Genomic DNA, 16,118 nt, shown 5'->3' with positions numbered 1-16,118 from the left:
AAAGTAGTGGCGTATATGGAGAATAGGGTGCTATTTGGGACAAAGCCCTGGTCTTTTTCATTCCCCAAGAAATAGGCCTATGGTTTATTTGTCCCAGTAATTCTCTAAAATGTCTTGTACTCAGAATGACTTTTCAACTCTGTATTCTGGAAGACACCTGTAGTGGATTACTGCTGGCGTTGGCCTCTGACGGAGACTCTAGGAGAAGAATTGTCCTCTGGCTATTGCTCAACAGACATTCATAAGAACCTATTCATGTATTCCCACCTGCATTGTAGCATACATCACACAAAGTTGTGATTTCTACCACTGGACGGGGTCAGAATACAGTAAGTTTGGGTCCCAAATTGGCACACTATTCCCAGACAGAAAAACTGATAACACTACAACCGAGCATTGTCTGGTCATTTGATGATGTTGAGTGATCAATAAGTTGACTCTCCCAGTGCTGTGAATAGCCACAGTCTACATGATGGTGAGGAATCCCACATCGCTTAAGGACACAGAGTTAATGTTTAGTCCTGAACTAACATTCCATTGGAAGGAAAATAATGAAGTACTTAACTGATTGTTTCAACATTGAAACAACCTGATGTCTCCATCACATCAACCTTTTATTTTTCCTGGCTTCACTGACACGGTCAAGCCACACTGCCAAATAGCTGCTATGAATTACACATGCAAGAGACAAATCACCAGGGTTTAACGACCGTTCCTAACCATGGCCAGTGGATGGATGAGACGAGGAAGACGGCCTTCAAAATGTAGCCAATGTGGACAATGGACACCATTGACCAATGTAACCAGCAGAAGAAGAAAGATGGCCGCTTCTCCAACACTGGTTAGAGAAGTGAGCGGAGCGGTGGAAAAGGGTGGAGCCGTGTAGGAATAGCCTAGCAGTGGTCCACATCTGCTTTCAATAGGCGAGCACTTTCAACCACCATCAGGTTTCTGGCAGCATACCTTTCACAGAGTTAACATGGAGCCTCCCTCGCATGCTGTTCCCCCTATATTTTCCTACTGGCTCGTAATTATGTAATATTGCATTCTTCTTCCCTTGGCAGGCCAATAAATGACTAGGAGGCTGGGGGAAGAGAGAGAGAGAGGCTAGAGCATGTCAGACGCCTGCCTCCATGCTGGTGGACATTCCTGGTCTTCACAGGAGCATCCCCTCTTATTGAAAACATGGCTCTGGAGCATGACAAAAACCACGCCTGCCGGGAAGGAAAATGACAGGCAGCAGGACCAGATAACCTCAAAATGGTGACACTAGGCTGGTTCACTTGCTATTCTGTCAAAAACATTATGAATGTTTTTCCCTGTATACTTTTTAGGAGAGGATGCAATTATGCCACAACAACCCTGAAGCGCCAGCCATTGACATACATTTACATTTTAGTCATTTAGAAGACGCTCTTTTACCAGAGTAACTTCCAGTACTGAGTGCATATATTTTCATAATGGTCCCCCCCCGCAGGAATTGAACCCACAACCCTGGCGTTGCAAGCTCCATGCTCTGCCATCTGAGCCAGGCAGGACACTGATTTACACATCAATGTTCTCCAACTCTGATCTGGTAGAGCTTCTGTTTTTTCTTGTCCATTGAACCTCAACAGAGAGGAGACAGCACAAACATCCCTCTGCAATGAAACCTAGAAGAGCCAGTCGCTCCCCTGGGCCAAGACCGGAGACAAATCATCGTTGCAACCCTAACTCCTTCCAGAAGCAGGACAGATACTATCTGGTCATCTGCATCGGGCTGAAACACTGGCTAGAGTAGAATATGCACAGATCTGCCAAAAGAGAAATCAAGTTTCCCCTACGCAACACAGAACATTTGAAAAGTCTTCAATCTGGACAAGCATAAGAATGGCACCCGACACTATACTGCCTATGGGCCCTGGTCAATAGTAGTGCACTGTATAGGGAATGGGGTGCATTTGGGACGCAGCCGTAAGGAGAGGTGATGAATCTTGCCTTCAGTAGTGATGGATGCTGCCTGGGACAGCAACAGAACCAAGTAACAAACTCCCTGACACATTACCTCCTCCTGGGAGCCGGGAAACATCTGTGCACTTGATACCCTTGTTTTGAAGGTCTGTAAATCGTAGGTGGTGGGAGGCCGCCTCAAGAGTGTGTGTGTGTGTGTGTGTGCCTGTAGCATTTGGCTGGCAGATGTCGGAGGTGTTTTATCACATCGGTACTAAAGAACCTATTGTCTTAGGGTTGGTGTTGAACATACAGTAACCACACAAACGATTCTCTCACAGCACACAAACATGTGTTTAGCACCGTCCCATTTTTCAGGTACTACTGTAAAACTGCCCAAAATGTAATAGTTGGAGGAGATACATTCTGCATTGTTTCAGCTCATCCAAGCAGAACTGGAGCTGACTGGGTTCTGTTCCAGAAGCTCTGAAAAAAAAAACTACTCCTGAGGAAGCAAGTCACAAGACTAAGATATTTTAATCCCTATGAAGACGCATTCCATAGACCTACAGTCTCAGCACCTGACCTGGATTCAAATATTAGTTGAATTCTTTCAGATACTTTGAGCATTTGCTCTAGCCTGCCTGGAGTTGCAGATGAGCAGAGTTGACCGTTTCTGGGGACTATTTTATTGGTCCATTAAGCCATGCAATCTCAATCAAGCACAGATCAAGTGTTGGAAATGATTTCAAATAGGATTTGAACCCAGGTCAGCTCAGCACTGGACAGTCAGGCTGCACTAAAATCAGACACTGCACTGCCTGGCTCTCCTCCTCTCCTAACCAGCACGTCACCCTCATCACAACCAACCGATCGCTCACGAAAGGATTTACGAAGTGACATGTAAAGGAGGAGAGGCTCGACTGTCTTCAAAACAAAAAAAACACATCCTTCAAAACACATTGGTTAGACCTTGGATTCATCGTTAGTTTGATAGCAACAGTAATGTCTCATATTTAGCGGTATTGGAAATGCCAAATTGTGTTAAGAGTCAGACGCACATTTACTGTACAAAAGGTTAAAAACGGCAGAACAACAAAACGTGACAGAAAGAGCTAGAGATTTACAGCGGAAGGTATTGTTATTGTTGGGCCAATGTGCAGTGAGAAACAGACACAGGTGTCTGTCTGTGTTTAGGAACTTTAAATAACACAGTTTAAATTTTTTTTTTAAATCCATGCTGTTAAATGGGCCAGAACAGAAGTGACCCAGACGAGCAGTCTGCCTGGGGGAAATATTTCAATTGTCTGTTTTTACCAGTAAAGCTTTATTAGCGATATTCAAGTTAGCTGTACTTAAAAGTTGTCTCAATATCACAAATGGGTGACTATACCCAAAATGAACCCAAAGAATTACATAGTTGGATCTCTATGTATGAACCTACAGTATATGATCAGTATCTGAGAACAGAGGGCTATAATGGGGTTCTACAAGAACAAGTCCCCCAAACTGGAGCCCCTTCAAATGCAACAGTTGGTTCTATGCTCACGGGAAACAGCGCCAGACTTAACCCCTGTAGGCCTAAGCCCTTAAAATCGCAATATATACTAAGCTAACATATGGAATTGTTTTAAGACGGTCATAAAATGTATAATTGAGCCATTTGCTTTACGGCTATAGCCCATAGAAACGCGTCGAATAATACGTGAATAAATGGCAAAAAAGGTCCAAAAATTAAATCATAACTGTCTGATATAAGAATACTCATGGGGGGGAAAAAAAAATTGTGCAGCTATTTTCAAGCCATCTCAAAGTTTTCAGAGGAATTCAAATGATGTGCTTCCTTACATTATGTCAAGAGTCTGTCGTGACGGCAGTCAGAACTGTGTATCCTTTTTTAGCATGGGAATTATGAGGGTGAGACTTACTTGGATCTAGGGTCACTTTCCCCAAATTCCCAGGTTTTACAGAAATCACAGTTGGAAGATCCCAGGAATCCGAAAGAAATAAGCAGGAAATCTGGAATCCTCCAACAAGGATTTCTGGAAATCCTGGGTTTTTACGGGAAGTCACCAGAATTTTGCAACCATAAATAGGATCCTTATGATTTCCCCCCTATTCACATTTCATCCAATACAACTGGAATCTGTTAAGATCTTAAATACATTTCTAGACAAATGAAAATAAACCCGTAGATTAGGGCGACGCAGAGGGGAGTGGTAAGTTTCCTGTATGAGTGATTTAGACATGTGGAGCACCACAGGTAGCAGTGGTGGGCCACACATGTTATCAACTATGTACGTAACAAGTCTGTATATAAAGCTAAACAAGGTAGTATATTTGTCTAGCAATCAAGAACCTGCAGTGGGTTTAACAATGTTTTTTTTTTTCATCAAATACTCAAACCATGACATCACTTCTATGGCCATCAGCCTGGTCCTAGGGTTGTTGTGGATCCAAGCTAACTCAGGGCAAGCAGCTATTTTGGCCACTGTTAACCTGGACTCGATGGACCTGTGGTGCTCTGTAGTGTTAAGCATCTGTGACCACAGCTAAATGGATTCTGACAGAGTGTCTGAGGTACAGTGGCTGGACACAAAGCCAGTTCAGTTCTCCTCGCCAACGCACCCAGCAGTCCCAGGCGTTCAGCTTCATACTCCAGCCTTGGCTCCAGACCTGGCTCCAGACAGCAGTGGCAGGTTCTGCAGAGGCATTTATCATTTCAATTTCCTCTGCCTTACCCGCTGTGTTTTAGGAGCAGACCACAAGGGTTTGCGGGCAGCGAGAGTAATCAGAGCACCATGAGACATTCGGGAGGCAAAATCTACAGAATGTGGAAGCTCATTGAAGGTTACACATACGCAAAGATGGTCAATTAGAGAACCCGGACAAAGTTGAAGATAGAGGAGAGTTTTTACAGTCCCATTGCATCTTAGCCAAGAGCACTGGTTGGTTTAGGTACAACATTTTTAAAAAAACAGATAGTTTGGATTAGGGCTGACCCCATTTAGTCGACTGGTCGATTGTTTGGTCGCTAGGATGTTGGTTGTCCAATATTTTTTTGTAGAGTAGTGGCAAATATACAGTAGCCTGAGAGTATGAGATACATATGTACAGTAGCAGCCAAAAGTTGACACACCTACTAATTATTTATTTTGACTATTTTCCACATTGTAGAATAATAGTGAAGACATCAAAACTATGAAATAACACATATGGAATCATATAGTAACCACAAAAAAAAAAAGTGTTAAAACAAATGTAAATATATTTTATATTTGAGACTCTAAAGTAGCCACCCTTTGCCTAGCAGACAGCTTTGCACACTCTTAGAATTCTCTCAACCAGCTTCATGCAGAGCGCACAACCTAGGCTACACTTGTGAGAAAAACGTTTTGGTTTATTTAAATTTCATATACGAGTTGTCAATTTATTAATTGTCTTGTTTGGAGCACTCATGAGTAAGGACTTGACGCACTTGATTACCCATAGAAATAGGCCTAGGCTACCAAGCCTGCGCGTTACACTAAGGTAACCTGCCTAAATGACTACTGACCCGTAGCACTCAAGTGCTTTGAAAGGCTGGTCATCAACACCATTATCCCAGAAATCCTAGACCCACTCCAATTTGCATACCGCCCCAACAGATCCACAGATGATGTAGTCTCTATTGCGTTACACACTGCCCTTTCACCCCTGGACAAAAGGAACACCTGTGTGAGAATGCTATTCATTGACAACAGCTCAGCGTTCAAAACCATAGTTCCCTCAAAGCTCTAATCACTAAGCTAAGGACCCTGGGACTAAACACCTCCCTCTGCAACTGGATCCTGGACTTCCTGACAGCCCGCTTCTGCCACGCTGATCCTCAACACGGGGCCCCTCAGGGGTGTGTGCTCAGTCCCCTCCTGTACTCCCTGTTCACTCATGACTGCACTGCCAGGCACAACTCCAACACCATCATTAAGTTTTCTGATGACGCAACAGCGGTAGGCCTGATCACCGACAACGATGAGGTGGTCAGAGAACTCAACGTGATCAAAATAAAGGAGCTGATTGTGGACTACAGGAAAAGGAGGACCGAGTATGCCCCCATTCTCATTGATGGGGTTGCAGTGGAGCAGGTTGAGAGCTTCAAGTTCCTTGGCATCCACATCACCAACTATCATGGCCCAGTACATCACTGGGGCCTAGCTTTCTGCCATCCAGGACCTCTATACCAGGCGGTGTCAGAGGAAGTCCCTAAAAATTGTCAAAGACTCCAGCCACCCTAGTCATAGACTGTTCTCTCTGCCTCCCGCACGGTAAGCGGTACCGGAGCACCAAGTCTATGTCCAAGAGGCTTCTAAACAGCTTCTACCCTAAAGCCATAAGACTCCTGAACAATTTCTTCAAATGGCTACCCAGACTATTTGCATTGCCCCCCTCCTCCTCTTCTACACTGCTGTTACTCTGTTATTATCTATGCAGTCACTTTAACTAACAACATGTACATATTATCTCAATTACCTTGACACCGGTACCCCCTGTATAAAGCCTCGCTATTGTTATTTTACTGCTGCTCTTTAATTATGTTACTTTCATCTCTTACTTTAAGGTATTTTCTTAAAACTGCATTGTTGGTTAAGGGCTTGTAAGTAAGCATTTCACTGTAAGGTCTACACCCGTTGTATTCGGTGCATGTGACTAATAACATTTGTTAAAGTGTGAGTCTGCATGTGTGAATGCATGTATGTTTGTGTCTGTTTGATTTGATAAATGTGCCCATTTGGGGATCTAATACTATTTCTGATTGTTTTAGCTCACCATCACTGTGGAGCTTCTCAAAGTCATTTGTTCTTCACCTCATACAGCAAGTAAACAAATGTTTTTAAATCAATTGAGAATGAGAATAGTTCCTCAACGCAGCCTATTTGAAATCTTTCCAGCGCTCTCCCTTTCAATAACCAGAGCATAAAAGGGGAAAAACAATGTAATGCTCTGATGGAAACGTCATAAAACAGGCCTACCTGATTACTTCTTATCCCTTGCGCAAATAGCCTACAGCTGTGTCGATCTGTCAGGAGGTCACTGGCGCAGGAAACTGAGGGCCCAGAATATTTTATACAATGTTGCTAGCAAGTCAATAACTGATACAAATGTTTCAAGTTCTTTGCAGACAGGCCAAGTCTAGCCAATGTGATTTAAGGGATATTTATTTTTTATCCGGATATTTTCTTACCTGTGGGCTGCTATGTTATTAGAAGTTACTTTGACATTTAGATATCATTTTGATTAATCATTTGACATTGATTCTGAGATATGAAGACTTAATTAGAAATTATATTCAACTGTTCCATTAAAATGTGCTTATGAAAATCATAACTGGCACGCAGATCAGTAGCAATGGTACGATAACTTGGTACTCTAAATGGAAAAAGGTTTTAGACCGCTGGTGTAGCCTATTACAGGCAACTTCAGGAGCTTAATAGCAGAATCTGCATAGGCCAGCAGCGGGGGTGGGGTCAGAACAGGTTTTTTTCTTCTTGTTAGACTATATTGATCTCTGGCTCACTCTTTAGTCATTTGTGTGTCTTCATTTCAGTGCTTAAAGCATCAGACAAGATCAGTAGCTTACATTTAGCTGATTTTATTCAAACATAGGGTGTGTCTATATATGGTCGAAAGAACAGACAACTCTCGATCGACTACGATTATATACGTTTAAAAAAAATTAGGGACAGCCCTAGTTTGGATCTTGGATGCTGATTGGTCAAAAGGCATTATAGTTATAGACAATATTCCTCTGCAAATGCCTGATAACAATTCCATCAATTATCACATCTCTCCTTTAAGACTTTACTGTTTCATTTCATTCACCGGATGCAATTAAAATTCATAACATGGGTCCTAGAAACTACTTCAATGCTTCACATCAGACTCAAAATCAGCGACAGAGAAGCCAAATGAAAACCAGGCGGATGGGTAGAGTGGAGGTGAACACAGTGACAGGAGTCTGCTTTCTGTAACAATACAGTCTTGTTAATCACATATCCTTTTCAATCTAAAAGAGAAATCCCACTCAATGCATTGCCATAACACCGCCGTCATGTCTTTAAAGCAATAGTCCACCCAAAATACAAAATGTTATAAAACGTTAGCATCTGGAGACAGTGCCAGATAACCAAAGCCTGATTACACAGTAAGGAAAACAATGTCATTTTGTAATTTGGGTGAAATATCCCTTTAGCATGGAAAGCAGTGGGGAGACATTACAAGAACTGAGACTGGGGCATCTGAAGAGCAGAGGTGTCCAAACATGGAGCAAGGCCACTGGAGAGTTGGTGTAGCTTGAGTGCGATGTGCAGTGGACGGTGTAAATCATGCATGTTTGGGGATAAGAAATACATAGACAACAAACCCACACTCTCCAGGTAAAGGCATGAAATTAATAAAGTATTCTTCATAAATGCATTGCGTGGTCCTGTGTGCCTCAGCAGGTAGAGTATGGGTTCGATTCTCACTGGGGCCAACCATGGGGCGGCAGGGTAGCCTAGTGGTTAGAGCGTTGGACTAGTAACTGGAAGGTTGCAAGTTCAAACCCCTGAGCTGACATCTGTTGTTCTGCCCCTGAACAGGCAGTTAACCCACTGTTCCTAGGCTGTCATTGAAAAAAATAATTTGTTCTTAACTGACTTGTTAAATAAATAAATACAAAAATGTAGGCACTCACAACTGTAAGAAACTTTGGGCCTGCTGAATGACATATGTTATATTTCTCTTCTTGACTAGCATTTCACCCATGATAGACCTTTAATCTACCTACGGAACTTCCACCCAATTTTTTGAAGTGCCTGTTTAAAAGTATAGCCTACGACTTATCGGTTTGGAAACTTTAAAACACTTTTGGGGCAGAGATTTCTTCCTTTGATAGGATAACAATGAACCATGCAAGAATCAGATGGAAAATTTGGAAATGGGAAATTCAAGCAGGTCTTCTCCAAAAGGACCATTGGGATAAATCAAGAGTGTCTAAATGACTAAAATATAATGCAAATGTAATGACCTGACAGTACCGTCTGTCAACCTCAGTTACATGTTGGGAAAAGCATTTTTTTTTGTACAAAGCCTGCTTGCTCTTCCATGGCCACATCGAGTCAGCTGATAACCGGAGACTGATGCCCAATCCCAAATCAACCCCTAAACCCAGGTGATGCTCAAGGAGTGCTCAGTGAACAGCACAGTAAGGAGTATTGGCACAGCCTCTGTCTGCTAACAGGAGGTGGGGCTCAACATCAGGCCTTGACCCAAGAGCAACAAGTCCGCTTCAGCACCTCTCCACTCCTAACACAATGAAAGTGATGCAACATGCAGAACTCACACATGCTGGGGCGGGTTGAAAAGAAACAGATATAACCAGTACAACGTCAGGAGGATAGAAGGGGATTTGAGAGCGAGAGATCCATACCTTCCCATCCAGCCGCGCTGTCCCTCCCAGACTGACCCGGGCATTGCGGGGTGGGAGAGTGAAGGCTGGAGGATCCTGACTTGGGGAACCTCGGCCTTGTGTCAGGCTGGTCTTGGAGATCCGCGTTGTTGTCACAAGCTGCACATCCCCCATATTTCTGTACAGGATATAATGACTTTTTGTCAATTGTTTTGATAATGCACTTCATTTTTATAGGATGCATCCCAAATGGCACCCTATTCCCTATGTAGTGCAGTGGACCAGGGCCCATAGAAGACTGTATAGGGAATAATGTCCCATTTGGGGCATAGCTACAGACTGTTGGAATTCACATACTAATTATATTTGAAGTGATTCCTGTCTCTATATACCATCAACCATCTAGTTTCTTGCCAAATCCGTATCAACCCTAATAACGATAGATACAAAACAAAAAAAAAGGGTCATCCATTGAGTCCCAGTCATTTACTTTAGCAGTTTTGAGCTTGTTATTCTTAGACGCTCCCTCTTAGCTTTGGCAAGCCGTAACTTAGCTGTGGAAGTAGTTAAGGAAATATTAGAAAATAACTGCAACTTCCCTTTCCTGACGTTTTGGGGGAAATACCTCCAATGTTTATTTCGCTGCACAGACTTGAGGCGTTCACAGAAGCCGTATTCTCAAACACCTTTTCGGCCTCCACCATAAAAATCAACAGTCAAACAAGCGACAAAGCAAAATAAGTAACACAAAAAATGCTCCCCGTCGTCAACAACAACCACAACATTTGACTACTCAAAGTTCACTGGATCACAGTACGTGTGCTCTCTCGCTCTAGGTGGCCAACACTCATCCCTGTGAATCTCATCTAATCTAATACATTAGAATAACTAAATAAGCATAACACCCACATACTGTACATACAAACATACGGTCAGTCGGAAATATGCCATTGGTCATTGTGTATCCCGTCTGTGGGATGTGTTATAATCAGCACTCTCTCAATAGAGGAGTTGGGACCACCAAGGAGGGACAAGTAGAAGTGATTTAATCGTGGCTGTTTTGAGAGGTTTGATGTCTGATTCTGGTATAAACACAGGGCCCTCAGACTTGCAGACTGCAAGCCATGTGAAGCTGCAGCCGGAGCCGCAGCTGGAGCCCCTTGAGAACGAACGTGAGAGGAGCAAAGGGTAGAATTCATGACTAAATGTTCCTTTGTGAAAATGGAGAGAGAAAAAAAGGCTCCTGCGGTTTTAACAGCAGTGGCTGTAAAGTGTCAAAAACAACACATTTGAGTTTAGCCTTTATTTTAATACAATTCATATCCCCACCTCTACACAAGGCCACCCAACATCACATGGGATTAATAATGTCAAAACAGCTGCTTAATTGTGTCGTCAAGCCCTCTTGCTCTTTCGGGGTGTTGTGAGACAGGTGTCAGTTCAGGGTCACTGAGGGGTTCTGCAGTGTGATTTTGGTTGGGGGCCTGGTCAAAAATAGTGCACTGTAGACAATAGGGAGCCATTGGGTTATTACCTCACAGAGACCAGTAATAGTATGACACATTCAGAACGGGTCGGCTATGAGATTGACATGCTCTGCCCCGAAACAAAAGCCTCACACCCATTAAGGACGAAGATGAAGGATTTAACTTGAGCTCAGAGCACAACTGCTAGCTCATTTAATATGTAATGTGACGAACAAAAAGAAGCATGGCGGGCCCCAAAGTGAATGCAGTCTACCGGCAACATTTACTAATGCATTATAGCCTATTCACCTGTATCTGGAAGTAATTCAAGTCTCACATTTGATCAGACCATGTTGCGATACCATGTCGGCAACGTAAGAAATCAAATAGAATCTTTGCTCAGCAGTGACCCATACGACGATACTGCATGATATTTGCCCTGCACGTTAACCGACGTCGTGGTGACGTCACCATACGCCGTGTTGCATTCTCACTTTCATGTAAACACTATAAAACAGTTAATAAAACATTTAAGAAAGCTTGCGCAACAGAAAGAGAGAAGGGAAACAAATCAGAGAGAAGCCGCCGACTCACTGTGTATTCTCGTGGTGGGCTGGCTTCGCAGTCGCAGGGGCAGTGGTGGATCAAGGCCTGCTTCTGTTTAGTGTTCAGGAAGCCTGATGCTTGCTAGTTGGCTGCCCCGGGGCTGGGTTTGTATGCGTCCCAACTCCTTTTTTTTCCTCCATGGAGAAAATGAGTATTAGGTAGGAACACATTAAGGTACAGTAGAGCTGTTAGGACGAACAGAGCCACACATCTTTACATGGACTAAGAGACTGATTGGTTGATTAGTTTATTGATTGATAGAATTTAAAAACAATGAAGCCAAAAGAAGGCCGATGTCCATTGGGGTTCTTTAGGGTCCATACGATGTTACTTTATAGCCTGTCTTTGTTCAGCTAACACAACATCATATTAAAACAAGTCTATCAGGGAACACATGGTGCTTCTGTTCAGCTCCAAATCAAAAGGAGGAAAAACTGATGTGGACAAAATTGGAGAACATAACCTCAGGTGGAATCTAAACATGTGTTTGGTGAGGACTTCAAAATGTAAACAGTGGTGTTGCATGTGTCGACTTCCCAGCATCCACGGCGGTTAACATAAAATGGTCTCTGTCTGAGAAAACACTTAAATTAGACAGGATGTGCAAGGTCAATAATAACCACAAGTGTGAAAGCGTCCATTTGCTGTATAAACCATCAAAATATTCCATGCACACACATTTTGACAAAAAGGTTGGGCACAGACAATTCAATGGCGATTCCATGTTGGTTCAACGTAATATCATTGAAATGACGTGGAAACAACGTTGATTCAACCAGTGTGTGCCAAGTGTGTAACTAATGCATTATTATTCTGCCTACATCCCAAAAGGCACCCTACATAGTGCACTACTTTTGACCAGCACCCTATTGGCTCTGGTCAAAAGTAGTGCACTATATATGGACTATGGGGGCATTTGAGACATACACTGTAATCCCTTACCAGGATGCCATGTTGCTTTCCCAAATATTAAAAAAACAACAAATGGGTTACTATCAGCAAAGCCACAGCCAGGCCTGTGTTTCACTAATCCTTTCTTAGAACAACAAGATAGGGATGTTGGTGCTTTATCAGTTGACACATTGCAGAGTGTATATTCAGAGCTTCACAGTCTGTTTGACCAATCGTGTTTTGCATGGCCCTGAAACAAACATGAATCATAACTCACATTCGACATGGTCGATGTTAAGGTTCGTACCCTTTCGAAGCCAATATCAATAAAACATGGAATATATAGTTTAGCAAGGCAAATGAAAAATACTTGCAATAGCTGACAGAAGAAACACCACAAAAAAGGTGCCGCTGCTATAGTGCTAACCCACAGGAATATTGGTTCTATCCACAGTACCCCAATAGCAATGATCCTAACATCTAAGGGTTAAGTCACTGAGATGCATATCTGGAACACCTGGCTGGGAGAGATGTACTCCTTCTCCGTTTAGGTTTGGGGCTCTCTTTTTCACCGGTGTTAGCAATAAGCAAACACCTCAGACGTTTACATGGCCATGTGGTCATTCACCTTTGCCGAAGGCCATTAGGGTGTAGTGCTCAGAGATTAACCGAAAAGTGGGTTCTTTTTCGGTTTTTAAAAACAACTAATAGATCGACATCGGTTCAGTTATTTGAATTTAATTTTGTGCATTTTTTCTTCTGTGAGTTGAATACACAGTTTCTCTAGAGATAAATAAGATCAAGCCCGAACTGTGCGATATAGTAAGGGATTTGTAGTTTCCAACAGGCCAATATCCTAATAGTTTAGCGCAGAAAACATGATAATTAACTACAATGACCATAATCCATTGCACGCCTACTTGTCCGGTCTGTGTGGGGGCAGACACGGCGAGGGAGAGAAGAGACAGAAGATGCGCGATCGAGAGGGATGGAGAGCAGTACCTTCATGAGGTATCTCTACCTGAAAATACATGATCTAAGTGATGCCTTTTTTACTTTCAAGAACTGCCGAAATAGTGATTTTGTCAGACAGCATAGGCAGCAGCTCTAGAGATGAGAAACGAAATAATGAAGTATTTTTCTAAAGAAATGAAATAACAAAAGTCACCCTATAAAACAAATGGAATATGCACAACAACTAAAATATTTTATTCAAGTAAAGTCATGTAAATAAATGGTTATTAAGTGATAAGCAGTAATGGACAGTCAGTACCATCATAGTACATTTATGAATTGTTTTATTCTGTGTCGTTACAGAATTCATGTTAAAAAATATTGAAACCGAAAACCGTGATTATTTTGTCAATAATCTAAACGAAACCGAACCAACCTCAAAAAGCACTTATTGACACAAACCGGTGCGCCTGGCACCTACCACCATACCCTGTTCAAAAGGTTCTTCAATATTTTGTCTTGCCTATACATCCTCTGAAAGGCACACATACACAATCCATGTCTCAATGGTCTCAAGGGTTAAAAATCCTTCTTCAACATGTCTCCTCCCCTTTCCTCCTCACTGATTGAAGTGGATTTAACAAGTGACATCAATAAGGGACCAAGGCTTTCACCTGGATTCACCTGGTCAGTCTACGTCATGGAAAGAGCAGGTGTTCCTAATGTTTTGTACACTCCGTTTCTAAGGAAATAGGAGGGTGCCGTTTCAGACAACTGTGGACTGATAAAACACCTGGAATCCCACAGTTAAAAAGTTACTGTTTTGGCCACTATCAACAAATAGCCGTCTAAACGTTACTGTACCTCAGTCAAATAACCAGTAAATCAAATGTTTTGGGACCCGTGAATGAAACCAACTAGCAGTTAAAGAGATATTATTTTAAATTAGGCAAGATCGGCTAGGGATCACTTTATGTGTTGCACAGTGTTTAATGTCAGCCCACGCGGCGAAGTGCTTATCACATTGAACATTCAACTGCGCAACAGAACATGGCGGAACTCAAGGTCAGACCCATAGAGAAAATGTAACAATATCAGAAGCAACACGTAAGTGTGTGTCGGGAATGGGACATTTCTGCTAGAAATATACACTGTACTCAGCAACTACAATAAGTGGACAATTGACACAGCCCATGACTCACCAGGATGATATGAACAGGGGCCTGCAGTCAAATATACTGAAAAAAATATATAAATGCAACATTTTAAAAGATTTTACTGAGTTACAGTCTATAAGGAAATCAGTCAATTGAAATACATTCATTAAGCCCTGATCTATGGATTTCACATGACTGGGAATACAGATAGGAATTGGTTGGTCACAGACACCTTAAAAAAAAAGTTAGGGGCGTGGATCAGAAAACCTGTCAGTATCTGGTGTGACCACCATTTGCCCCAGCAAACCGCTCGCCCGCACGATGCCATACATTTGCTCTGCGGTTGTGAGACCGGGTGGACTTACTGCCAAATTCCCTAAAACGACATTGGAGGCGGCTAATGGTAGAGATATTAACATTAAATTCCAACAGCTCTGGTGGACATTCCTTCAGTCAGCATGCCAATTGCACACTCCCTGAAAACTTGAGACATCTGTGGCATTGTGTTGTGTGACAAAACTGCACATTGAGTGGCCTTTTGTCACCAGCACAAGGTACACTTGTGTAATGATCATGCTGTTTAATCAGCTTCTTGATATGCCACACCTGTCAAGTGGATGGATTATCAAGGCAAAAGGAGAAATGCTCAGTAACAGGGACAAACAACATTTGAGAGAAATACGCTTTTTGTGTATATGGAACATTTCTGGAAACTTATTTCAGGTCATGAAACATAGAATCAACACTTTACACGTTGCGTTTATATTTTTTGTTAAGTGTACAAAAGGCCACAAGGAAAGGAGAAGGATTGGGTGAAACTGGATGATGTGTGTGCACACCGTCTAATCTTATCAACAGTAGAAATCCCACTGGTTGGGGCTTTTGGTAAACGTGACAGCTGGGAAGACAAGTGATAGATAAATGGTCTGTGGTATACAGAGACAATGCTACTGTTTGGCAATAGCAGCAGGAAGCTCTGAGTCACTGACAGGAGTGACAAGGCTAGTAACAACCCTGTAACCCTCAACACACTGTAAGTCCCAAATGGCACCCTATTCCCTATGTAGTGCATGATCTTTGACCAGGGCCCTATCAAAAGAAGGGCACTATATAGGGAATAACATGCCATTTGAAGGGGACACAGATTTTTAGCTCAGTTGTTACAGCATTGCGGGGATCAGTTGATAGAGCATGGCGCTTGCAACACCAGGGTTGTGGGTTCGATTCTAGATAAGAGTGTCTGCGAAATGACAAATCTAAATCGCTTAACCACACAACGATGCTGGGGTGCTGTTGTCAGTTTTGTATAGCCATAGGCCTAACCAATGCCCCATAACGGTTCCATTTGTCAAATGTGACTGTAGGTCGAGACATTTGTCCTATCAAACTATAATAATTAAGTTATTACTAGGTTTGCAAAATTCCAGTAACTTTCCAAAATTGGACGATAGCGGATTTCTTGCTTACTCCCTCCTGATTTCCGGAATCTTCCAACTGGGATTTCTGGAAAACCTGCGAACGTACCGGAGGTTTGCAACCCTAGTTGTGACATATTCCACCACAGAACATCAGACGAACAGGTCAAGAGCGTCCTTCTCTAGCTACATTACATGAGCTGCTGCTGCAGCAGCACTAGCCAGCTCCATTGTCCCCTTGTAGTCAGTATCTGGACACGTTTAAGGGCTGACT

The 16,118-nt window shown here is 42.6% G+C and overlaps 1 protein-coding gene across 4 annotated transcripts in view; it reads right to left on the bottom strand.

The window, feature by feature from the left end:
• Positions 1-16,118, bottom strand: part of LOC112234141 (myosin light chain kinase, smooth muscle-like) — a 93,469-nt gene that overhangs the window by 68,063 nt on the left and 9,288 nt on the right. For 2 of the 4 annotated variants that reach the window (XM_024402142.2, XM_024402145.2), the window contains exons 2-3: positions 11,416-11,561; positions 9,377-9,533 (exon numbers count right to left, since the gene is read on the bottom strand). In XM_024402142.2, coding sequence (XP_024257910.1) covers positions 9,377-9,529 — 153 coding nt within the window. In that variant the 5' untranslated portion in view covers positions 9,530-9,533; positions 11,416-11,561. The remainder of the gene's footprint in view (positions 1-9,376; positions 9,534-11,415; positions 11,562-16,118) is intronic. The other 2 variants (XM_024402143.2, XM_024402144.2) reach the window with 1 other exon arrangement.

Source organism: Oncorhynchus tshawytscha, linkage group LG03 (assembly GCF_018296145.1).
Source record: "Oncorhynchus tshawytscha isolate Ot180627B linkage group LG03, Otsh_v2.0, whole genome shotgun sequence".
Lineage (NCBI taxonomy): Eukaryota > Metazoa > Chordata > Actinopteri > Salmoniformes > Salmonidae > Oncorhynchus > Oncorhynchus tshawytscha.
This window is presented reverse-complemented; position numbering and strand designations above follow the sequence as displayed.